The sequence below is a fragment of the Pocillopora damicornis genome, chromosome 4, assembly GCF_964200805.1.
Source record: "Pocillopora damicornis chromosome 4, jaPocDami1.2, whole genome shotgun sequence".
Taxonomy (NCBI): domain Eukaryota; kingdom Metazoa; phylum Cnidaria; class Anthozoa; order Scleractinia; family Pocilloporidae; genus Pocillopora; species Pocillopora damicornis.
Genome location: NC_142673.1, coordinates 16,197,801 through 16,222,801, shown reverse-complemented (window position 1 = coordinate 16,222,801; position 25,001 = coordinate 16,197,801). Strand labels below are relative to the sequence as shown.

Below are 25,001 nucleotides of genomic sequence, written 5' to 3'. Positions count from 1 at the left end.
TAGCTTCTCCCTCGTTGGAGTGATGAACCCTTTTTACAACAAGATTAAAAGGAATTGCCTTTTATATTGTGATTCAAAGTATATGTATATTTACCGCTGAGTGTGTGCTAATATCTTCAACCAGCAGGTTTGTCTACTTTCATGATCTAGACTGTAAAAAATGACAAACAAACAAAATAATGAAATTCTAGAACCCTTTCCTGGAAGAAACTTGTAACTTTCTTCATTATTTTGTAATAAAAATCCGGCAATCATGAAAAAGTTGACCCATCAGTTATCCACAAATTAACTAGAACTTTTTAGCTTCATACATCATATATAAGTCACTTGATCCAAAATAGGCAAACAACAGTTGCTGTCATAACAAATTTAAATGCAAATCATAAGGAATGATTGACTATTGCTGTGCCTGTAACTGCTACAGTATTTCCACAAAGCTGGATTTGTATTTTCTTTATTATGTGCTAAGGATCCTAAGCTTTAGAAGTTAAGTATCCATGCTTTATTTCTTCAAGTACCAGTCACACAAACTGAATTTGTGTTTTAATCTGCATGAGTAAATGGTCAGAAAAATAACTCTGTCTTGTCTCGATTTTTAAATGTTGTGGTTGTTTTTCAGTTTCTTTAAAAACAGATAAGGAATTTAGATAAAAAAGATCAAAGTAAATACTTAAGAGTATCTAGTACCAAAGTGTGTTCTCAACATTTTGAAGACAATGATTTCAAGTTTGTATACAGCTGAACTAGAAGATTGAGAGATGGCACCTGACCTGTCCTTCTTGCTTTCAGCAGGAGGCTATTTCAAAAAAAATTTGCATTTTTTTTCCATCACAAATATTGTAATTGTTTCAAAGTTTGCTTGGAAGAGTTTCAAATAAGTTTTTCATTCATATGTACCCATATTGAAATAAAATATTTTAATGAAGCTTCCCTCGTTAATCTGCAGTACTTCTGTTTTCTATACCACCCACTTGCTAAAAAATGTTGTTTATGGAGAATCTTGCCAAAAATACAACTCTAAATTATTGTGGTTCATTTTGTCAATGCATCTCTCTAAGTTTCAGGAGAAAAAAAAAAAAAAAAAACGAAAAATGCAATTCACCAGCCTGGGTCTGTCTGTATTGGGAAAAACTGTGCCCTCTGTCTTGAGTACTGCCCTTGGCTGTATTATCCAAGACCTGGGGCACAATTTTTCCCAATACAGACCTCCCACCTGGAAAATAACATATATTTATTGTATAAACTGCTGTGTTGTGCAAGAATGTCCAACCCTAAGAACAGCCATAACAGCACACTTGTAAAATTACTATATTTTTTTTACATGTTTAATATCACCAATCAGTTGCTGACACATCAATCATTTTTTATGCCAATCTGCAAGGTTGATAAATGAACCTGGCTACGCATTCACCATATCTCAACACTGTAAATTCAAATTTCTTACAGAGGGTGACATTCAAGCTTTCATAGAAGCAGAAGAAAACCAAAAAAACAAAAAAATCCATATTGCTCACAGACAGTGACGTTCAAACTCTCCTAGAGGGGAAAAAAATTTGGGAAGTTCTTGGATAATAAGTATTGAAAACAATGTCTATTCAAATGAAAAATATCCACTCATTGTGGCCAGCATTGCTACAATAAATCTGAACCTGGGTTACCCCAACTAAGCGGGTTACCTTACCTACCTGGAGTCCCCCACCTCCATGTAAACAGGCCCTAAACTTACATGCGCAATTACAACTTGGAGGGCCACTTTGATTACATCTCACGGATTACTCTTTGTTCAACATGATGTATGAACTTTAAAGACAATAAAAATAAATACAGCTTGCTTTAAACAAGTATTTCTTGAGCAGGCAACCTTACCTTTGGCTGACTGTATCTATGAATGCTCCATGATGGTTTGGTGCACGTGTGTGTTGACACGTTATCCTCGCGTTTCCTTCTTCACATAACGAAAAAAGAGTGAAATACACTCTCACGTCATGGAACACTTAAGCTTCCGTTTTCCTTGCAAATAACATAGTACTACAGGAGAGTAAAAAGCCCTCTTCTCCTGTCCATTTTCCGCCGCCATGTTTGATTTATTATTTGTTCCCAGTCTCTAGGCACATCAAATTACAAGAAATAAAACGCGGGAAGCACTGCGCAGATTGACGTGTTTCCTTTTAATAGCTCTTTTAAACCACAAACGTTTGCCAACAAACAAGTAAAAATTCAAGCACTCGATCAGTTTAGGTTTGCTTTATAAAGAGTGAAAGCTGTATGCAGTTCATGGCCACCTCTGTTAGGTGAGACTCATTTGAGCAACAGCGCACCTACCCCTCCCTTAAACCAACACTTATCATACCTGGTTAGTAGTTTATCATTGTTGGGTTAGGGGAGGGGTGGGTACACAACTGCGTCAGATACTGACTTTGATCTAACACTGGACTTATCGATTCTACATCATTTGCGTCGCGTCGCAAACGTTAGGCCACTTCAGACTACAATTACTCTTTGAAAATAAGTCATTGGTGACGTGAAACTGATAATAAAATGCTGTTGCTTAAAGACAACAACCTACCTCGTATTGTTAAAAATGAAAACCCTGGTAAAGAATTAAAAAATAATGAGCCCGTATAGATTGCTGGACTGGCCGATAAATTTCCATGGCTCCATTACCCATCAACTGAGGAAAAGAGAGGTTATCTTTCTCACCAGAGGCCTTACAGATAAATAAACATTGTCCACGTGATTTAACATTTCCTACATGAGGGTCTCAATGGGGTGATGGCTTTTATGGCTAACGGTAAAATTTTTTGGCCATTTTACGGCTAACGGTTGATATCTTCCCGCTGTTGTCACCTAAAAATTTATTAACCGTTAACTTTTTTTACGACTGTCGCTCAAAATTTGTCAATTTTTACGCCTAACGGCTACATTTCGTGGCTATTTTACGGCTATCAGTCAACCCCATTGAGACCCTCATACAAAGCACTGGTTTTTTCTGGACCTTGCAAACATTTCTGAAATCAGAAGCGATCTCAAGAGACCTAAAAATGATCAGTGAAATATGATTTTATCATAAGAATCATAAAAAATTTCGATTTGTATGTTTTACCCAAAAGATAAACAAAAAAAGTTAGACTCCTTGCATTTCAGAAGGTTTCTATCACGTGCAGCTATGCGGAGTATGAACAGAACTGGCTATGGAGTTGAAAATTTTAATTTCTTACATCAAAATATACTTCTACCGTTCACTTTCTCGTTTGATACGACTTAATTAGATTAAAATGCAAATCTTAACAAAAGGAAGTGATGTCAAAGAAATGCTAAAATACTGTTGAACTGAACATGATCATCTTCTTGATGTAACAAGTTGCTTAAAAAATGGTATAACCGGCCAAAAACTCCTTTAGATTTCAGTTTTAGAGCTAAGATAAAGCTAAAGATATCATTACATTATAATTCTTGAACCTTTGTGGTCAAGAATTAACACCATATGTAAAAAAATTGAGCTTTTGCCCTATTTTGGTTGTTAGAACGGTTTGGAAGGTACAAAATAAATTCAGATATTAATGTCACTCCGGCTACGTTCTTGGTGACTAAGAAGAAGACTAAGCAAATGGAATAAAAATGTCAACTTGGCAGACTCAGTTTCGAGTGCCCTAAGCATTGTAAATTACAAAGTGGTGCTTTCACATGGCTGTACCTCATCGCTGTAGCACAAGGTCCAGGACTCAGAGATGATCATATCCATGTTTGTCCTCTTGCATGATTACCTAAGTACCAAAAACATATTAAAAGATCTTAAATCTCCATCAAAGTTTATACAGGGGGCGCTTTTATTCAAAAGAAAAGAAAATTGCTTGCACGAAAAAAACAACAACAATTTGGGACAAGAAACTAATACGTCAGTAAATAGGCATGGCAATGAAATTAAATCCAGGACAAATTAATTGACACCGCGGGCTGAAAGGCTTACAATGACAAAAAAATAAAACCATTTTTTAATTCGAGGTAGCGTAGCTAGGAGGTCTAAGCCCTGTTTTCACAACTGATGGTCCCAAGTTTGAGTCCCAGGCCAACACCCCAAACAGTAATCCAAATGATTTAACTTTCGATAGTTGCGATTTTGAAATCTGTTATCCGCATTTGAATATCTTTTCAGACCTTATTTCTTCGGTCCACCGACGAGGAAACTTATCAGGGGCGAAACATGTAGTTTAGCTAGCTTTATTGGTCCTCTTAATCGGGTATTTAAAGATCAAATCGACTGATGTCTTCCGTCTTACCTACCCCTTAAAATGTGAGAGTTACATCGTCTCCAAGTAAGACAAATGGAGCCCAGTGCTCCCTCTCAGAGTACTGTGCTGACTCTCGCATCTTTCTCATGGTCTGGTGAAGAGATTCGCTTGCGCTGAGTTTCTCACGGATCAAGAACTGGTAGAATATATTCATGAATGCTTCGGTAGCCCCATCATCGACAGCCCAAAGCGACATCAGGACTGAACGAGCACCAGATCCTAGGAAAGCTCGAGCAATACCAACAATCCCTTCGGCTTTTAATGTCTTACCACGAGCACTATGACAACAGCTGAGTACCACCAGCTTGGCTCTGATACCAACTTGAGCTATGTCGTTCATTGTTAGCAAGACGTCGCCGATCTTAGGAACTCCAACGACAGACCTGTTGGGAGCAAGAGCTATTTCCCCGGTGGTTTCATCACCATGGGCAGCAATGTGCACTAAGCTCACTTCTTGGATTCTTTTCAAGACTTCCTCCTTTGTGGCCTCTTCTCCTATCAAACAGCGCACTCCTACCAATCTTGACACCATCTGCGCTTCTTCTCTGGCTTTAGGCAATGGATCTAGAGTCTTTACACTTCCATTTATCTCTACAGGGCCAACCGCTGGATCTCCGATGATCAAAGCTCCACTTTGAGAGTGATAGCTAGCTGCCGAGTCGTGAATGAGCTTCAGTGTCGTTAGTGACGGGATGAGGCGGACTCTTACAGTTTCAGAAAGGTACTTTCCATTTTCATCCTTTAACGATGCAAATGGTATCAAAAAAATGTCGGGTTCTGGGGATATGATGATCTCCGGGCTGTCTATGAGGTCAAAAATAGGAGCAATCAAGGCAGCGTACGACTTGACCGTATAGGAAAGGCCAATGTATGATTTGCTTCCGATTTGTTTCACTTGCATTTGCACAGAACCTTTGTTTGGTTTTAACTGTTGTTCCTGTGAAGCAAATGGATCATTTTCATACAGCAGAGCCAATGAACGATCTTCGCAGTGTGGATCATCCAAAGTCAATGAAGAGGCATCCATTTCAGGCTCTTTGGGGGCACTATTTTCTTTGAATAACTCGGTTTCTAAGTCTATTTTTACCAGTTTGAATTTTACACTTCCACCTTTGTCAACGAACCACAGGGCGAAATCGCTATTCATATGAAAAGTTGCTATAAAGAGGAAGTTCCTTTGCTGTTCTTTAAAAAAGTTTTGGAGGGCATCTGGAGTTACTTCTTTATGAACAAGACTCCTTTTGATTCCGTAACTCTCCGACATTAGATCAACAAGGGCACGACTTCGTCCGAGCTCTAGAGTAAAAAGGGCTTGGTTGAAATTCCTCTCGCGAAGAAGCAGCCACGAAAGAGATTTATAACAAGAATAGTTCTTATCATCCAATGAAATCTTGTCTGTTTCATCTTTGAGGGAAGATCGAGTTCTTTTGTGGATTTTAATGCTTTCGTGCAAGTTTTCACATGCTTTCGAAAAGTTGCCTTCAGAGGAATATACTTTCCCTAAAGTGTTACGAAGATAGATTTGCGACTGATCTTCCATTCCAATTTCCTTCTTCAACTCTAGCGCTTTGCTCTGATACCAGATTGCTTTCTCGTTGTGACCTTGAGCAAAATAACCATTACCAAGAAGAACGTAACAAGACACCTCCATTTGTTTTTCACCAATCTCTTTCGCGATTTTAAGTGCATCCTCAGCATGCTCAATGGCTTGCTCATATTTCCCAAGACGAAAATTCAAACGGGCAAAACCAGTTAAAACTGATATCTTTATTTGGATGTGTCCGATTTCTTCACTGACTTTCAGAGCTTTCTGTAAACATTCGCATGCTTTCTGGTGTTGACCAGCAGAAATATAAGTAGAACTGATTGCAGTAAATGCCATAGCAAGATCCACTTTGTTTCCAGTTTTTTCGTGAATATCAATAGCCTTTTCTAAATAGCTCTTAACTTTTTCATTCTCACCGAGATAACTGGGCAGCACACTAGCATTTTGATAGCATCTTCCCATGACTTCGCGATCTCCCAATTCCTCGCAAAGTTTAATGGCTTGTTGGTGATATTGATTTCCCTTCTCATAATCACCGATGTACATGTAGAGATTTCCAAGGTCAGTGAGATTTCCAGCCTTTTTGACACCTGTGTCTGATTTGAGTTCAAGGGCTCTTTCAAGATATTCCATGGCTTTTTGCAACTGACCGAGTATCATTGAAACCTTTCCGATAAAGTACAGGTTACTTGCCTCCAACACTCTGTCTTCGATGTCTACACTAAGTTCAAGGCTTTTTTCGTAATATTCCAATGCCTTTTTGTAGTCACCACGAGCCTCATACACTCCACCAATGTTGTTATAGGATGTTCCTTCTTCTTTTCTGAGTCCAAGTCTTTTACGAATCTCGAGTGCTTTTTCGTGGAAATCAAGTGCTGCCTCAAGATTGCCTAGGTAGTTATGATTCATTACTCCCATGTTGTTGTAGTATATCGCTTGCTGCATCTCATTTCCAATTTCCTTATTTATTTTAAATGCTTTCTCATAATAGTGACGAGCCTTTTGATAATTTCCACGCACATTATATACCTCACCAATGTTGTTGTAAACCCTTCCCTCGAGTTCTTGTTTCTCATGTCTTGATAGTCCACTTACATCAAGAGCCTTTTGATAATGCTCCATAGCTCTTTCATATTGGCACGCAATGTGAAGTGATCTACCCAAGTGGCAGTGACACCACGCTTCTCTCAATCTAGGACCAGCTTTTTCGTAGATGCACAATGCCTTTTTTAGGCAGCTGATTGATTCTTTGATTTGACCGAGGACATAAAATTTAAGACCACGTTCCTCGAGCAACAGAACTCCCCTCTTAAACTTTTGGCATATCACATCTTCGATCATGGTCAGTACAGAAGAAGGTTTGCTCACTGACAGTTGATTCAATAATACAAAGCACTCAAAATAAAACCCAATGGATTCAACCCAACGATTCGTGTTGGTTAGAAATACCGCCACAGCATACCCAATGAGGAAAATTTTTACTGCTGGTATTTTGTCCATCGTTCCGCTGTTCTCCAATAGATTACTAAACAAACAAACAGAAACAATAAACAAGATGTCAATATATTTGTATCTAACTGCAACATCAGCTAAGCGTAGATTCCTTCATTCTTTTAGGCTGGAATATATCATATAATCCCAACAAAGTGGTCAAACGTCACACTCCCCTCGTCAATTGTAATATAACGTCACCTTTGTGCGAAGTTGGCAAATCTTTTTCACTGCAACGGGGTTGTGTAGTTTTGGATCTCCTCGGCGTTATATCGGCTGTTGATTCGTGATTATGCGAAGGTAGCCTAAGCTCGCAAAATGAGCCTTCGTAAGTATGTAAATATGTCATGAGTTGCGCTACGGACGAAACATAATTATTTTCATGGGAATAAATAGAGCTCTCTCGACGTAAAAAATCTGAACTTGTTTTGAATATAAATAAACTTATTTAAAAAAGAACAACGTGGATTTACTAGAGCAGGGTTTAATGGCCCCAAATCATTCCGAAATATTCATACGATCCGGTAAATTTGTTTTTATTTAAAACTAGGCTCATTTTGCGAGCTCAAACCGACAGCCTTCGTATGGACAAACAACAACCGTGCGGGTACTTTAACACCTGGTGTCACATAACAGAGGATGTAGTCCGAAAAACAGGCGTAATTTTGGCCAGCGAGTGCTCAGTATTGTCTTGGCGAAAATTATAGCCGCAATCTTTGATTTTTAGGGCGAGGGAAGGCTGGGAAGAGAAAGTAATAGTAGTAAGGGGGCGAGTGACATGGCCAGTTGCGAGCTTGTAACGTTGACTCGCCCTAATAAGACGCCTGCCCTAAGAAGAAGCCTGCACAATATGCAGGTCAGAGAGGATGAGGAATTCACACTCTCTTGTTACGGCTGTAAAGAAATATAGACCACCACGACAGAGGGTAGTAAGTGGTTACTTGGCCGCCTTATCTACGTCCTGCGAAGTATCGATTACAGATGGCTTCATTTACAATACGAGGAGATCTATCAAAGTGAAAAATTGAAAAAGGCTTATCTTGCAAGTTGTTTGTTAGAAAAAAACATAACGCGAAAACTGAAGGAAACGGCTGCAAAAACCTACAGCGGCCCCCAAGTCACGTGACCAATCTCATTGACAAGTCTGTTCGGGGGTAAGGTTCGCGTCGACCATAACCCTTTAACACCCATGAGTGACCAAGAAAGAATTTCTCCTTACAATATCAATACAATATCAAGCAGACAAGTGATGAGAATAATGAAAAATATTAATTAGGGGATAATTAGTCGATCCAATACCAAATTCCCCAAATTAACATCACGAAAACTTTATGGCAGACAGTAAGGAGAATTACTAATGAGATCTTGGGAGTTTAAGGGTCAACACCATACTTCCGCTGAAAACTTATTAACAGTGTGTATGATCTAGTGAGCCTATTCTGGTAATTCTGCTGATGGCTCTAATTTGCTCGCTGTTTCAACACGAATGCATAAATATTTAGGGCTTGGTTGTAAGCTGGGTTAGGTAACCCAAAGTTAGTGTGAAATTTGATTTAATAGCATATATTCTTTTGTCAAGAATTTGATTTTTTGGATGCTCTAAATCAAACTGAGAAAATTATCCGAAAGAGGCTTTTGAAAAAAGTAATAAAGAAACCCGGATTAAAATTTAACCATGGATTTGCTCTAACCGGCCATTGTACAACTGGGCACAGAGCTTTTAGAAGGGTGTTACTAAACTGTGGATCAGCAGAACGCGGATCCTCTGGAACCAGCAGAACCTGCGGAACCATTCATTTTTTTTAGAAAAAAATAATAATGAAATAACATGAGAACTTAAAATACCTTAACATTGTTCGAGATTTCTTTTTCGGGCATAAAGAAGATAGCGTTTAAAGAGAAATATATATATTTTCTTAATCTACCTTGACGTCCAACCATAGTGCGCCCAAGTTCACACAAAGCGCCCAAGCTCACACAGTGAGCATCTGTGAATAGGCAAGTATGTTCACGTTGTGCAATGAGTGAAATTAAAGAGTTTGCATGGAAATAAACAGTCGCGCCCTCAACCTTAGAAATTGTCGAACTGTTTTTGAATAGGGGCAAATTTTCCCAGCTCAAGTGGTTTTTCTTCTGCATCGTGAGCTCACTCAATTATATCCGCCGTCAATTCCTTTCACCCGGCTCTGAAATATACTTGGGAAATTTCTGACACTTCTTTGGCTTTTGTAGACAGAAAAATTTCAGTTGAGGGCAACGTGCTATGCACTAATGTTAACTAAAAACCTACAGATTCACATAGTTACTTCAGTTCATTTTCGCAGCCATCACGCGTCAAAAATTCCATACCTTTTAGACAGTTTCTCAGACTTCGTCGTTTATGTAGTGACCAATCTGATTTTCCCAAAAAATCAGAGGCGTGTGCCAGTTTTTCGATGAACGTGGCTATCCTGTTTCTGTCGTTCAAGAGGGCCACCATCGCACCCAACTAATTGATCGACAGTCAGCACCACAAGCGGCTCTTAAGGAAAATACCGATTGCACTCCATTCATTCTCACATTTCACCCGGCCCTCACAACCACGCAGTTAAATCTATCATTCTTAAAAACTTTAAATTACTTCAAAACGATTCAAAGACTGTCGTATCGTCCACGGAAGCAACGTGAGTGACAGCCGATCACGTGCGACCTGACAAGTTTCCCATTTATCGCGCGATAATTTATCATTTATACCGCATTATTTTGATTTCATCGCGCGGTAAATGAGGAAATTGAATTTAAAAAGTGGATAGCGTGTCCTTATCGGGCTACCGTAGTAGGATGCCGAGAATGCTATTGTCTTTCGCGACATGTACTGGCAGTGCCCATTTAATCAACGGGCAGCATAATAATTTACATATCCTGAACTAGTCGGTTGTGATTGGTCAGCAGGTAAAGCTTTGGGAATACATGAGTCTCTTTGCAGATTTCAGCTGCTGTCAATCAAACGGTTGGATGTGTAAAGTAAATCCCAAGTTGCCAACAGTTACGCATCTGAATTCATAGCATTTGTCTGTAAATAACACTTTTCTTTAATAAACGGTTATACTGAATTTTGCAAACGTTGCCAGACGTATTTAAGTAAGTAAGTAACCTCATTTCTGAGTCAAACATAAAGACCAGCCAAAGGAAAAATCCTAATAGGGGACATGTAAGAGAATAATGGTATCTTTAAAGTTCGATTTGTTCAACAATCAAACTCGCAAAAAAAGTAGGTTCCATGAACCTCCAACTAAGGATTGAGGTCGGTAGCCGGATGTTCTGTTTTATGTTATTGCCTATTTTCTATTTCGTTAAAATCGCTTTAATCGGTAGAGAAAAATATGAGCAATGCTTCCGACAACCGGCTTGTGATTGCGACGATCGTCGAGATAGAACTAAAGTCTATCTTGCGACAATAATAGGAGTGTGGTTTCCATATGATAGTAACGATTGCTGAATATTTTTGCAGCGAACGCAGCGATCATATCAGTTTTTTAAGCATTGTCTAGTTACCACCTCAATTTCAATACTAATCAGGCGGCGTATGCGCGATTGTTTGCGGAGGCGGAGCTTAGCATACCTTGATATTCTCGCGGGAAGTTTAAAATAGATTACTTGTATTCTCGTGGGGGTCTCCGAAGGACAAATTTGGATAGAACACTACGATGCTGAGCAAACGTTTTCGAAATTCGCGTTTTGCGACTACTTCCAAAGTTTGGAATCCCTTGAAAATTTCTATGACGCTTTCTAGAATGTCAAATAAAAATAACCGTATGGTAAAAGAGAAATCTAGCAATTGAGTGAAGATAAATTACGCCTGAAAGTGCGCTGAGATCTACTTCTTCTACAAGCAGGATGCTAACATCAAGGCAAATTTGCGACCTCTTCTGAAAGCGCAAGAACAAAGTGAGAATGATACACTGTTCAATTGAACTTTCTTCTTTAAAAGCCATATGGTAAAAGTAGCATTTGAAAAGTAGTTTATCCGTAAACGAAGAGAACGTAAGCCTTCCTCGACATTTTTAGCCCTTTTCCTTTATTGTTTGACAATCATTTTCTAATTAGCTTTTAAATTTAGCGCCAGCGTCTCAATGAAAGTCCCGGATATGTCGCTGAATTCTAGCGTGTCCTCAACGGGCTACCGTAGTAGGATGCCTGTGGCATACCAGGTAAAACCAGCTGGTTACTTCTTCATTGCATGGACAAATTGCAAAGCAAGTCAATAGGAATGCGTAGAATCTTTATCGATTTCATCCTATGAAAACATTGGCGGCTGGATTGATCAAAAGCGGACAAAAATAATCCTGTGCTTTTCTGACAAAAGAAACCAGTGGAATTCATTTCCGCATATCTTTAATTTCACTCAGTGACCGAATCCGAGAACACCATCGCAACGTAGAAAGAAATGATACGACGCATCCAAACCAGTCGCTAGACACTTCAATCTCCCTATCATTCTGAGCAGTACACGGCAGTTTGCGGCCTTTCCCTACATCTAGGCAGTTCGCAAGGCCGCAAAACTCTAAAACTAAAATTTATCTTTCAAATCGGCACTCTTCAACCCCACCGTATCAACGAGCGCTTTTTCATTAAACTAATTACCCTATCGACTTTGCTAATCCTGGCAGTATGCAGAACGCGTGTCATATGAACTTCGTAAAAGACATCGCTCACCGTGGAGTCTTTGTGGCTCAGTGGTTAGACCATCGGAGCGTAGAGTCCGAAGGTTCGATTCCTGATGGGGACTCAAAATTTTTCTTTGCCCCACGCTCGTGACGAGACGAAAAAAACATCTTTCTCTAATTAATTCTTGTTTTCCCGTCACTATAATCCCACCAATAGCGTAGCTCCATTTTCTGCATATAAACACACACATCCATCAATTCCTTAAATCGCTCTGGCGAAGGGCTAATGCTCGCAACGTCAGCTTTGAAACTCTCTACGGTGGCCTATTTACGCTATCAACTCAGTCGATAATACTAAATGACCCAACTATCTATAAAAAAAAATTTCCTGACTGATTTCTTTATTGACCGTTTGTATAAGAAATGATATTTAATTTTAATCCCAGGTTCTGTCTTCTTTGCCATGGTAACCGGCTATGAGAAGAAATGGCGGTCATCTAGAATGTCAGTTCAAGATGACAATAAATTCGTGGAACCGATCGGATTGCAAAGCAGTTCATAACCGTAGTACAATCTCATAAAAACCGGGAGTACAACTAAATAAATGCGTTTCATTTCGTCGAATGCAAAAATAAATCGGGAACGGGAGAGATGAATATTACTATGATAATCCTATACGTGCCATTCCACGAAATCCCCGGTTGTCACGACAGGAAGGCACATCAACTCTGAACATTGAATCGAGTTTGAATTGGAATAAAAAGTGATTCTGAACCAACACATCTTCCAGAAGCGTAACTCAAAGCTCATTCAAATACACACACTAAATATTACTGCAGGTATACTGCATTTATAAATGCGTCTTACCTCTAGTTCAGATTAGTGTCTCTCGAAGTTCGGTGATTACGTCGCAGTCAGTTATCAAATTTCTCTAACAAGAAGCCCAAATTACGCTTGAGAACACATGGGAAACATAAGAAACAGGAGAGGTCTACGACCGTTTCGAAGATACAATCTCTTGAGGAAGCCTGCTTATGTGCACATTTAATAACATTAGCCCTCTATCTGTTACCAAGTCACCTTGACCGGAATTTTTCCGCGCCAGTAGTTAGCCAGTAGTCAATATTGTGTGACAAGATCATTATCCCGTTATACCCTAACATTCCTAACATACTTTCCTCTTTGCGCTTCCTGTGGTACTGACAAGGTGAATTTATTTGACAATTGAAAGTTTCTAAAATTAGCGATTATTTCCTTTTTTCTCATGACCTCATCATTTGATCCAAGAGTGATACCGCAAGAAGAAACTGGAAGGTAGTCACGGTAATTACAGTGAGAGAGATCCGGTCTGGCAATTTTCATGTAGCATGAAAAGAAGTTATAAAAAAAAGAGTTGAATTCAGCAGCTAAAAAAAAATTACGGCATTTATGACGGGAATCTTGGAATCGCTACAACAACTACAACTTCATCATAGAACTAGTAAATTACAAAATTATACTATTATCTTAAAAACTTAGTTAGAGATGATTTGATCATCTCAAGGATGTCTAACAACGCACATAATTAAGCAAAAGACTAAAAAAACACCTCTTTCGTTTAAGGTGACTATAAATTTAAATAACAATAACTTTTCATACTACACACTGAATGTATAATCAACCCGTAATGATTCGATTTAGCGCCCTCCTTCCAATAAGCGCCCCCTTTCGAATAAGCGCTCCCCTTCGAATGTGTTTTTGTTAATAAGCGCCCCTATTCCAATAAGCGCCCCCATTCTAATAAGCGCCCCTATTCTAATAAGCGCCCCTGTTCTAATATTACAGCGCCTTCAGAATACGTATCAAACGTGGTTCATCTTCCTTTAATAGCCGATATACCGTACGTAATCATTAATGCATTACAAAAACAGTGGTCTTCGTCTGAGTTTCTCAACTGTTATGTCCATGTGTATGGTGGCCGAGAACTGCCAATAAAAAAATCACTCTTTTACTCTTAAAATTTACTCTTAGGGTAAAATTTACTTGCGCAGACTTTTTTGGGGCTTGGTTCTGACACAGCCTTTTTCCTTGGATTGTCATCACACCTTGTTTTTTTGGTCTTTAAAAAAAGTGAAAAAGAACAAAATTATAAGGTTATCATGAATAACTTGCAACAATTTTAAGCGATTTCATTTGCCATCTTATCCCCTACAATTTTTGGAAATTTATAAACGAGGAAATAGTCAGCTTGTGGTATACAATAGCTCCACAGAAGGGTTTAGAAAAGAGTACATGAATAAATTACAATTTCCCTCTGTTTTATGGTACAAACATGATCAACGATGATAAGTCATTCCATTTTAAATTCATCCCATGCCTTCTCCTAAAAAAAATTCACCGTGGAAACTGATGCCCCCCCACCTGCATTAAGCTCTTAATTGTTGTCACATACCTTGTGCATCTGTTGCTCGTGTTCTACCTCATCCTGATCATTTGATACTTCGGCATCGGACATTTTTATAAAGCGCACATAGAATACTTTATGGTCTGGAATTTGACTCATCTTCTTACAAGAAGGCCCACGTTCTCCAGCTAAGATGTCGCAAATCATATCTTTATCGATTTGGGCAGCAAAGTACTTCTGGCAAGATTCTACTATGTTGTTGAAAGTTATATCATCGAATTCGAATGGGACAAATTCTCTTGGCCCAATCCTGGTGTACTTTTGCTGTTTTCCAGTTACTTCGGAACTCATCCTCTGCACAATTATTTCATCTTTCGCCTCTGCAGATTCTCGTGCTGGTCGTTTCCCCTTAGCAGCTCTTTTTTGACGCTGCTTGTTTGCGAACTGCCTCCACTCCGCCATATTGCAAGTTAACACGTGGTCGGCTCTGTTGCTGGTGAGCGCGCGTAGCATGATGGTAGTGGCAGCGCTCGGCCACGGTGAAATTCACTTTCACTTGCATTTTGAATTTCATTTGCAATTGACTTTATATTTCACTTTGAACTGTATTTTCATTTTTAGTTCAACTTAAAAGTAAAGTAGTTTTATTTTTAAAATTCACTGTACTTTTAATTTTCATGTCATTTTACTTTTAAATTTCATTTCATTTTACGTTATGTTTTATTTAGTTTTGATTTAAACTAACATTTATGACACAAAAATATGTGATTTTTTTATTGGCAGTTCTCGGCCACCATACATGTGAGAACATAGTTCCTTCAAACGAGTAATCTCTTCTTCAAATTTTGTGGCGATTGCTCTGCTGGCTGTTCTCGCTAGGAACGCTCCGGGGACAACAAGTCCGTTTTCCAGTCTTCTTGATCCAGTCACTTTGACTTGTACTTTATTCTCATGGCGGGCTTTGAGTAATGTTTAAAAAACGAGCAGGAGTGTTTTATCGGGTTTAAAACCACGAGACGTAGCCGAGTGGTTTTTGACCCGATAAAACACGTGCTGCGAGTTTTTTGAACGGCTTCAAAAACATTCTTGGAAAAGCGTGTGTCAAGAGAGTTCATAACAATTATGCTTTTGTGAACGTTAGATTTTTAGGGGCGAGGGAAGGCTGGGAAGAGAAAGAAATTGTAGTAAGGGGGCGAGTGACATGGCCAGTCGCGAGCTTGTAACGTTGACTCGCCCGAATAGGACGCCTGCCCTAAGAAGACGCCTGCACTATATGCAGGTCAGCGAGGATAAGGACATCACACCCTCTTGTTACGGCTGTAAAGAAATATAGACCACCATGACAGAGGGTAGTAACTGGTTTCTTGGCCGCCTTGTCTACGTCATGCGAAGTATCGATTACAGATGGCTTCATTTGCAATACGAGGAGATCTATAAAAGTGAAAACTTGAAAAAGGCTAATTTTGCAAGTTGTTTGTTAGAAAAACATGATGTGAAAACTGAGTAAACGGCGGCAAAGACCTAAAGTGGCCCCCAAGTCACGTGACCAATCTCATTGTCAAGTCTGTTCGGGGCTAAGGTTCGCGTCGACCATTAACCCTTTAACTCCCATGAGTGACCAAGAAAGAATTTCTCCCTACAATATCAATACAATATCAAGCAGGCAAGTGATGAGAATAACGAAAAATATTAATTAGGTGATTATTAGTCGATCCAATACCAAATTCTCCAAACTAACATCACGAAAACTTTATGGCAGACAGTAAGGAGAATTACTATGAGATCTTGATCGCTGAAAAATCGGTCTTAAACAATGTGTGTGACCTAGTGAACCCATTCTGCTGCTTCTGCTGATGTCTCCAATTTTCTGGCTGTTTCAACGCGAATGCATAAATATTGCTAGTAATAAGATAACTGAAGTGTGTACCATTCAGGGTCGGGTTGTTCAAAGCTGGGTAAGGTAACCCAAAGTTGGTGTGCAATCTGATTTCAGATCAGAAAGCTTTAAAATAGTATAGATTCTTTTGTCAATAATTTGATTTTTTGGATGCTCTAAACTAAACTGAGAAAATTATCCGAAAAAGGCTTTTATATAATGAAATAACATAACAACTAAAAGTACCTTAACACTGTTCGAGATTCTTTTTTCGGGCGTAAAGAAGATAACGTTTAAAGAGAAATATATATATTTTCTTAATCTATCTTGACGTCCAACCACAGTGAGCCCAAGCTCACACAGAGCGCCCAAGCTCACACAGAGCGCCCAAGCTCACACAGAGCGCCCAAGCTCACACAGAGCGCCCAAGCTCACACAGAGCGCCCAAGCTCACACAGAGAGTATCTGTGAATATGCAAGTATGTTCACGTTGCGCAATGAGTGAAATTAAAGAATTTGCATGACAATAAATAATCGCACTCTCAAACTTAAAAAGTTTTAGACTATTTTTGAAGAGGGGCAAATCTTCCCAGCTCAAGTGGTTATTCTTCCGTATCGTGAGCTTACTCAATTTATAACCGCCGTCAATTCCTTTCACCCGGCTCTGAACTATACTTGGGAAATACTTAAAAACCTACAGATTCACATAGTTACTTGTTGTATTCATTTTCGTATTCATCACACGTCAAGAATTCCATGAGAAAAAAGGAAATAATCACCAATTTTAGAAACTTCCAATTTTCAAACAAATTCGCCTTGTCAGTACTATAGGAATCGCAAAGAGAAAAGTATGGTGAATGTTAAAGAGTAACAGGTAATGATCTTGTCACACAATATTGAATGTGCAAAGTCACGCTAACTGCTGCGCGGAAGGGTTCCGGTCAGGTGACTTGGTAACAGATCTATGGTTCAGTTTCGAAGAGGATATTGCAGGTTTGTATATTTCTAGATGTCATTTCTGCATCGCCAACCCCATTAAGAAAGAACTTTCCAACTGTTGCAACCACTTTTTAAATTCAATTTTATCGAGCGATAAAATTGAATTTAAAAAGTGGATAGCGTGTCCTCTATAGGCTACCGTAGTGGGATGCCTGTGGCATAACACAGTAAAACCGGTTGGTTATTTGCACATTGCATGGACAAATTGAAAAGCTAGCCAATAGGAATGCGTAAAATCTTTATCGATTTTCATCTTATGTAAACAGTGGCGGCTGGATTGATCAAAAGCGTACGAAAATAATCCTGTGCTGTTTTGACTAAAGAAACCTGTGGAATTCACTTCCGCATATTTTTAATTTCACTCAGTGACTGAATCCGAGAACACCTTCGCGACGTAGAAAGAAATGACACGCATCCAATCCAGTCGCTAAACACTTCAATCTCCCTATCATTTTATGCAGGACATGGCAGTTTGCGGCCTTTCCCTACGTCTAGGCCGTTCGCAAAGCCGCAAAACTCTAGAACAAAAATTTATCTTTCAAATCGGCACTCTTTGACCCCATCGTATCGACGAGCGCTTTTTCATTTAACTCGTTAAAACTTATTTTTCCTTCACCATATTCCCACCAATTGCGTAGCTCCATTTTCTGCATATAAACACACACACCCCTCCAATCGCTCTGGCGAAGGGCTAACGCGCTCAACGTCAACTTTGAAACTCTTTACGGTGGCCAATTTACGCCATCAACCAGCCGATAATACTAAATTACAAAACTATCGATGAAATATAAACAATAGGTTTAAATAGGTAGTCTTCGCAAACTGCTCCAACAATAACCATAATTAATGTAATATAATCATCATGAAATTAAACCTTTCCTGACTGATTTCTCTATTGACCGATTGAATAAGAAATGATATTTAATTTTAGTCCCAGGTTCTGTCTTCTTTGCCATGATAACCGACTGTGAGAAGAAATGGAGGTCATCAGTGGAATGTCAGTTCAAGATGGCGGTAAAATCATGACATCGATCGGATAGCATAACCGTAGTACAATCTCAAAAAACCCTGAGTACAACAAAATAAATGCGTTTCGTTTCGTCGAATGCAAAAATAAATCGGGAACTTTACAGCACTCCACCTCCACTCAGATCTCGGTCTTCTTTATGACAGGGGAAGAAATGAATATTACAATGATAATCATAACCGAGCCATTCCACGAAATCCCCAGTTGTCAAGACAGGAAGATACGTCAACTCTGGACATTAGATCGATTTAGAATTGGAATAAAGAGTGATTCTGGACCAACTTACCTTCCAGAAGCGTAACTCAAAGCTCATTCAAATACACACACTAAATATTACTGTAGGTATGCTGCATGTCTAAGCGCGTCCTTACCTCTAGATTTGATTTGTGTCTTTCGAAGTTTGGTTGGTTGCGTCGAAGTCAATAATCAAATTTCTCAAACAAGAAGTTTAAATTGTGCATGAGCACGCATAGGAAATATATGAAACAAGAGAAGTTTACGGCCGTTTCGATGGTAGATCCTATTGAGGAAGCCTGCTTTTGTGCATATTTTTAAAATACCATTTCGAAACTGAACTTTGGATCTGTTACCAAGTCACCTGACCGGAACTCTTCCGCGCAGCAGTTAGCGTGACTTTGCACATTCAATATTGTGTAACAAGATCATTACTCCGTTAACATTTATTTCCTTTTTTCTCGTGACCCTATCTTGTGATCCAAGAGTGATACCGAAAGGTGAAGTTAGAAGTCAGTCACGGTCATTACAATGAGAGAGATCTGGTCTGGCTACTTTCTAGTAGCATGAAGAGAAATTACGAAAAAAGAAGAGTTGAATTCCGTAGCTGAAAAAAAACCACAAGCATTTATAACGGGAACCTTGGAATCGCCATAACAACTACAACTTCATCGCGGAACTAGTAAATTTCAAAATTGTCCCAATCGCTCTCAGTTCCTGTCTAACCACTTGTTTTTGTTTTACTTTTATTTTTAAATCTTGGTTAGAGATGATTTGATCATCTACAATGATGTCAAACAACACACATAATTATGCAAAAGACCTTTAAAAACACCTCTTTCGTGTAAGGTGACTGGAAGTTTAAGTAACTGATACCTTTCCTACTACACACACTGAATGTATAATAAAGTAACTTATGCAAAGAGCAGGTAGCTCTCTTAAGGGCGGTGCCTTGAGAACGCCCTTTCTTCTCCAAACTCTCTATTTATTTTACTGTTATGTAGCACTCTGTCAGTAAGTTAACTTAAAATTTAAGAAATATTCTGGAATCGTGAATTTGACTCAGAATTTGACCAAAAAAACCAGTCTGAAAGTAATCAATAGTATAAGAAGCAGGAGTTTCCAGGAATTCCTGTACGAGGTTAACTTTTACCAGAGAGATTTACAACTAGAAAATTGACATAATTAAAAACATAGCTTATGACAAAATAGTACAACAAGATCTAATCACCGTAGAAACGGAGCAACTGTTTCCGTACCAAATTCACAACCGCAATAAGAAAAAGGTGAAAGAAATTGTACTTAGATGAGACCGCCAAAAGGAACAAGAAATAATCAACCTGTCTTATTATAATTTTGTATCGAATGGCTTAAAGTAATATATTTTCATTCTTTTTCCCAACACCAATATAAGGAAACCCCTACGATATTTCAGATTAAATATAGTTCTATTTTTATCGTTTAACATCTTAACCGCGAGAGTGTGAAATATTAGGAAGAAAGTCTTCGTAAGGAGTCGATTATTATTTCCCCCTAAGGCTCTGAAGTATTCTAATGATTCCCCCGCCCCCCCCCAAGCAGTCAGTTTCCGATAGTCCCCGCCTTATGCTCTGTTGGCAATGACTGATCTTCACTCCGTTCCCCCATGAAGACCATGTGATCCCCTCAAAAGTTCTCCACCGGCCCCCAACCCCCCCCTCCCCCTCCCCACTTACTGGTATCCCTAATGAGGCGTTTTCAAATCGATGCGATTTTTAAAGACTCCTCTCTTGAAACTGTTTCTAAAATTGTCCACTCTCACCAACTTTACTATGAGTATTTTTGTGGATATGAGAAAGGAAGACAAAAAAGGGAAACCGCAGTGTTTCCAAAAAGCATTCGGCGTAGATGGAGCTTAGGTCACAGAACAAAGATGTAGTGAAAATTCTAACACAAAGGTTGATGATTTTCTTTACTAAACAATGTTTTTCTCTTTTATTGATTCGTTGCTCAATACACGTTCGTAGCCAAGTGCCGAAAGATCAATTGTCTGAAAACCGCCGTCCATTATCAACTCACTGACGGCTCGCCCTGCTGCAGGAGACTGTTGTATACCATGACCGCTAAAGCCGTTTACGAAAATAAGATTCCTTATTTGGGGATGACGTCCTATTATGCAATTCTGATCCAGTGTGTTGTATTCATAGTGACCAGCCCAAGCGCTTTGAACCTATATCATGAATCAGAGAAGTATAACAGTTACCAAAAATTTAAGCAAAGTAGAGCAAAATCTACTTTAGCTTGGGCACGAAATCTTAACCAAAACCGGCCTTCTACACCAACCCTTAAAACAATTCTCATTTAACCCTAAAGTATTTACATTGCATACGCTTGACGTATTTTGGTTATTTACATAAGGGGTTCTGATTTTTTCTTAACAGGTTTATGTTTGAGGGCCTGGCCGTTTGTAACCCATCGATTGGGTTTGTCTCTGTTTACTACTCGAAAAATCTTTTCCGCCTCCACTTCCGCTTGAAAAAAAAATTAAATAAAGTAAAATAAAACAAAAAATTTCTATCAAAAACAAGTTTCTATCAAATATTCAGATACATTACGTACCTTAATGCACTCAAATAGAGGAATTCTGTGAGCTAACTTTGGCCAAATCGTTTTGTAAAAAAAGTCATAGTCTACTTCAAAGTCGGAAGTTTCTATATCCTCTTCCTATGAACAGAATATAAAGTAAGAGTCATTTTTTGAAGGTCTGAAAATAAGGAAAATTGCCTTAGGTAGGTGGGACAGGTTAAAGAACCAATGATCATGTTTCATGTATCATTTAACTCTATCAAAGTAATCTCGTATTAAGAGGGTTGGAAAAAAGTAATCTAACAGGGTGTATGTTTTGTTCCTTCAATCTCTAAATCATCCATGCAAGTACTGGATCGAAATCAGTATCGGGGCAACTGCCTACCTACCCCTCCCCTAACCCAACATTAACCCTAAGTTGTTATCAATTGACTGTTGTTGGATTAGGGGAGGGGTAGGTGGGCAGTTGCCCAGATACTGATATTGATCTTAAGTACTTGCCTCTGGTGGGGACATTCCACTTAAGTAAGATCCACTTTCAGGCCGTATGTAACATCCAGTAGTGTCAACAACCAATGGCATTTGATGTTTGTTTGGAGCGCCTGGACAGCTCAGTACAAACACACAGCGTTTTCTTGGCTCCACAGGCAGATATATCCCAAGCTTCCTTGCGAGATACCCTGCCTTTGCACCTGCAGCATTCACCATGAACCTACAGTGGATGGTTTGTGGATCATTCGAAGATGAACTGGTAACAACCTACAAAGAAGCATCTTCTATGTCAGCCGACTGTATTGCAAGGGTTGTCAAAGCATTACAAAAAGATACAAATGTGTGCGTCCACAAGGCAATTTTCAATTGACAGTTGAAATTAATATGGTCGTAGTTTTGCTTTACCCAGTCAAACACAGAAAATTTACTGGTGGATCATCAGATGCCACACATGCCACAAGTGTCATGTTACAAAATAAGAGAGGTACAAGATTAGAAACATGAAATACATTGGGTGTGTGCCGTAAGGTGTAGGTGTATCTTCTTGAATGTCAGTTTTCATTTGAACAATGGATTCAGGATTTAAGATAAACAAATAAAAACATAAACCTTTAAATAGGAACTAGATTTTAGTTGAAACCTTTATACTGCATATTTGTCCATTCTGATCAGTAACAAAGTCCACTGCCTCTCCAGTGATGTAATCCACATTCAAAGAGATAGCCTTCCTCTTGTAGGCATTGAGGAGTGACCATGGATCAAACCAACCTTCCCTTCCTGTTCCTGAAATATTTTAGCAAAAAGCTATGTTACACTTCTGGGATGTGATCCAAAAGATCTATGGTGCTCTCTGATAAAATAACTTCAAGTAACAAGAATATTGTTTTTTAGAAAATGATTATCATGAACTCACATGCAACTTAATCTTTCCCTATAATGGGATCAAAGAAAATGACACTGGCTGTTGAGCTACCAGGCATTCATCTCACACTGACACTGAATGGTATGAACATTTAAGGGGAATTTAATTTTACCAAATGGAAATTGGAAAATTGACTACACCAAAGATTGCCAGCTGGAATCAAGATGTGCTGTCAGATGAAGGCCACACCCTTCACTCTTCAAGCTCCCATTACTACTCCAACTTACCTTTTCTCTTGTTCCTCTAAACCCAACTAGACAAAAAATTTTGAGTCATCCTATTGCTTGTTAGTCTTACAGAACACAAGGGGGTAGGTTTGAATTTATACACTGAATATCTTTGGGTTAAAATTTAACACAAAGACTTAGAGCCTAAAAAATTTTTGTTAAATTGTTAAATCAATAATTGATTAGGAGTCTCACAAAACCATAAATAGCTTCTCAATGGTACATATGCTAACCCAAGGAAGCTAGTGATATGCCATCTGTATTGAGCCATGGAAATCGTTCACTGAGCTCAGAGGGGGAAAGAAGAATAACTTCACATCCAAGCTCCCTGAAATGATTTAAAACAATTCCTAATCAACACCTGCACTCATATTTAATAAAATACTTGTTAACTGATCAGCAGGAATATGTGCAAACTGCAATGAAAACTCTAATTTTAAAAAAAAAAAAAAAAACTTAGGATACCTTTCAATAACCCTGGAGAGATAAATATTTTCAGAAATCACTCACTACCTAATCTTCCCCTCGATGAGTGCAGAACAGCCCACATCAAGAAGGAAATTTGGTACTATCAACTGAGTTGATAACGTAAATTGGCCACATAAAGAGTTTCAAAGCTGATGTTTCAAGCGTTAACCATTCGCTCTGACAAAGGGCTAACACTTAAAAATATCAGCTTTGAAAGTCTTTATGGTGGCTTATTTACCTTGGGCTATTGCACGTGTATTTGAAACAATTTATCTTGAATCATTCACAAGCTCTGTCAAAGGAACTAACATCAGTGAAGATATAACCCATACTGCAGCCATGAAGCATTATTATTAATTCATCATAATTATAATAAACTGAATTATTTGCTTCACCCCACATATTTTGATTGGTTCCTATTAATAATCTCTTGCAGGGCAGACACATACCTGACTATGAACAACCTTCCCTTGCTAATTATATAATTAACTAATAGATTCCACATTGACTTGTGTTTATTCAGTTCAAGATCCCAGAAGATATAAAAATGAAGTAAAAACATCAGTGACACACTCAACTGTGCCTCCTGTACAACCTTTTTGCACTAACCACATTTTGATGTCATCCATCTGTGATCTATTACTGAACAGACCACAACAACATGGAAAATCATTGTTAGGTTGACTAGCAATCAACCATCATGGAACTCAAGATGATAAATCCAAGTAAGAAAGCGGTCCCAAAAATTCAGCTATTGTGAATACTACCCCTCATACTTATTAACCCTTGTATCATAGCAACATCGCTACCCATATTCCACATACTCTTTTCTATACATTTCCTTTGGTACTGACAAGGAGAATTTGTTTAATAATCAAAGCTTCCTATGTGATCATTTCCTTTATTCTCATAATATTAGTAAATAACTCAGCAGTATTACTGTGAAGAGAAATTAGATGCCTAGGGTTTAAAGGGTTCACCATCTTTCCCTTTTTAAAAAGGTGTTCAAATCTTAAGACTATAACTTTAAAAATTCACCTCTGAGTCACATGATTTTCCTTCATTCTTTCTTCTCCTTCCTTGCTTGCTAAAAACAAATAACCCTGACAATGCAGTTGAACATCAGGGGGGTCGCAACCATCAACGGCTAAATGTTGTTCAATTTCAGATAAAAACTGAAAGCCATATTGTGACATTTGGATATTTTCAGCCATGGAGAACTGCTGCCTTATGGATCCAACCGACAGGGTTGTTGATGCCTTTGAGTACTTTATAGCACAAAAATAAAAAAGACAATATAAAATGAAAATTTACAATGAAGGCTATGGTCGCAATCGTTTAAAAAATACTTAAATGATAAAATAAATTTTAAAAAAAGGAAGTCGCAATTAAGTCGCCTCGACTTTAATTTGCGCAGCCCCGTCGCGTGACAACTACGGATGAAAGCAATCTGTTCTGAAAGGAATATCAACTCACCGTAGGATCGCATTCAATCACGCAAATTTTTCCCTGTCCTTGCATTTTGCTAGCTAGAAAGTACGCTGAAGATGAACCTATAGCACCTCCTCCTACAATTGCAACATCGTAGACATTTTGTTTGTTGGAACTAAAACGTTTTGATGATTTTGAATATTTTACGAGGAAATTTGACGAGAGACAACGGATTGAAGTCAACTGTAATTTTAAAAAATTGTCGATACTCCTGGTCTTCGGAGGATAGCTTAAAATTGTGCGTAAGAATTTTCTACCAGCAGCCATGTTGAAATTTGAAATCAGTTCGTCCGGATTTATCCCAGTGGAGCTCTAAGTACTAAGGTCCGTTCGTTGCATTACCAC

At 38.6% G+C, this 25,001-nt stretch overlaps 3 protein-coding genes across 10 annotated transcripts in view; all 3 read right to left on the bottom strand.

Moving 5' to 3' along the window:
• LOC149047011 (uncharacterized) overlaps nt 1-2,106 on the bottom strand; it is a 31,300-nt gene extending 29,194 nt beyond the window's left edge. For 4 of the 5 annotated variants that reach the window (XM_089203324.1, XM_089203325.1, XM_089203326.1 and 1 more), the window contains exon 1: nt 95-1,859. In XM_089203324.1, the coding sequence (XP_089059450.1) occupies nt 95-255 (161 nt within the window). In that variant the 5' untranslated portion in view covers nt 256-1,859. The other variant, XM_089203328.1, reaches the window with a different exon arrangement.
• Nucleotides 1-18,829, bottom strand: part of LOC149047010 (uncharacterized) — a 38,609-nt gene extending 19,780 nt beyond the window's left edge. The window contains exons 1-3 of one of the 4 annotated variants that reach the window (XR_016185722.1): nt 12,840-12,976; nt 4,282-7,360; nt 3,695-3,764 (exon numbers count right to left, since the gene is read on the bottom strand). Coding sequence is in view for 3 of the 4 variants with exons in the window: in XM_089203317.1 (XP_089059443.1) it covers nt 4,285-7,335 (3,051 nt within the window). In the remaining variant the exon portion in view is untranslated. Of the gene's footprint in view, nt 1-3,190; nt 3,765-4,277; nt 7,361-12,839; nt 12,977-18,628 lie in introns of those variants that run through there. The other 3 variants (XM_089203317.1, XM_089203318.1, XM_089203316.1) reach the window with 3 other exon arrangements.
• Nucleotides 18,830-20,436: 1,607 nt separating this feature from the next.
• LOC113686742 (FAD-dependent oxidoreductase domain-containing protein 1) lies at nt 20,437-25,001 on the bottom strand. Its single transcript, XM_089203306.1, has 7 exons — nt 24,642-25,001; nt 24,204-24,433; nt 22,931-23,025; nt 22,189-22,331; nt 21,554-21,815; nt 21,090-21,190; nt 20,437-20,700 (listed from the first exon to the last, which is right to left on the bottom strand). The coding sequence occupies exons 1-7, from the start codon at nt 24,921-24,923 to the stop codon at nt 20,446-20,448; spliced, it is 1,368 nt and encodes a 455-aa protein (XP_089059432.1). The 5' UTR covers nt 24,924-25,001; the 3' UTR covers nt 20,437-20,445.

Excerpts from the sequence above, each read along its gene's own strand:
- LOC113686742 (XM_089203306.1), bottom strand. The coding sequence starts at position 24,923 with ATGGCTGCTGGTAGAAAATTCTTACGCACAATTTTAAGCTATCCTCCG. Across the intron at positions 21,816-22,188 it reads GACAAATATGCAGTATAAAG|GTTGTTACCAGTTCATCTTC; the intron begins GTTTCAACTAAA and ends GCTTCTTTGTAG. Across the intron at positions 20,701-21,089 it reads CTCTATTTGAGTGCATTAAG|GTTCAAAGCGCTTGGGCTGG; the intron begins GTACGTAATGTA and ends TTCATGATATAG.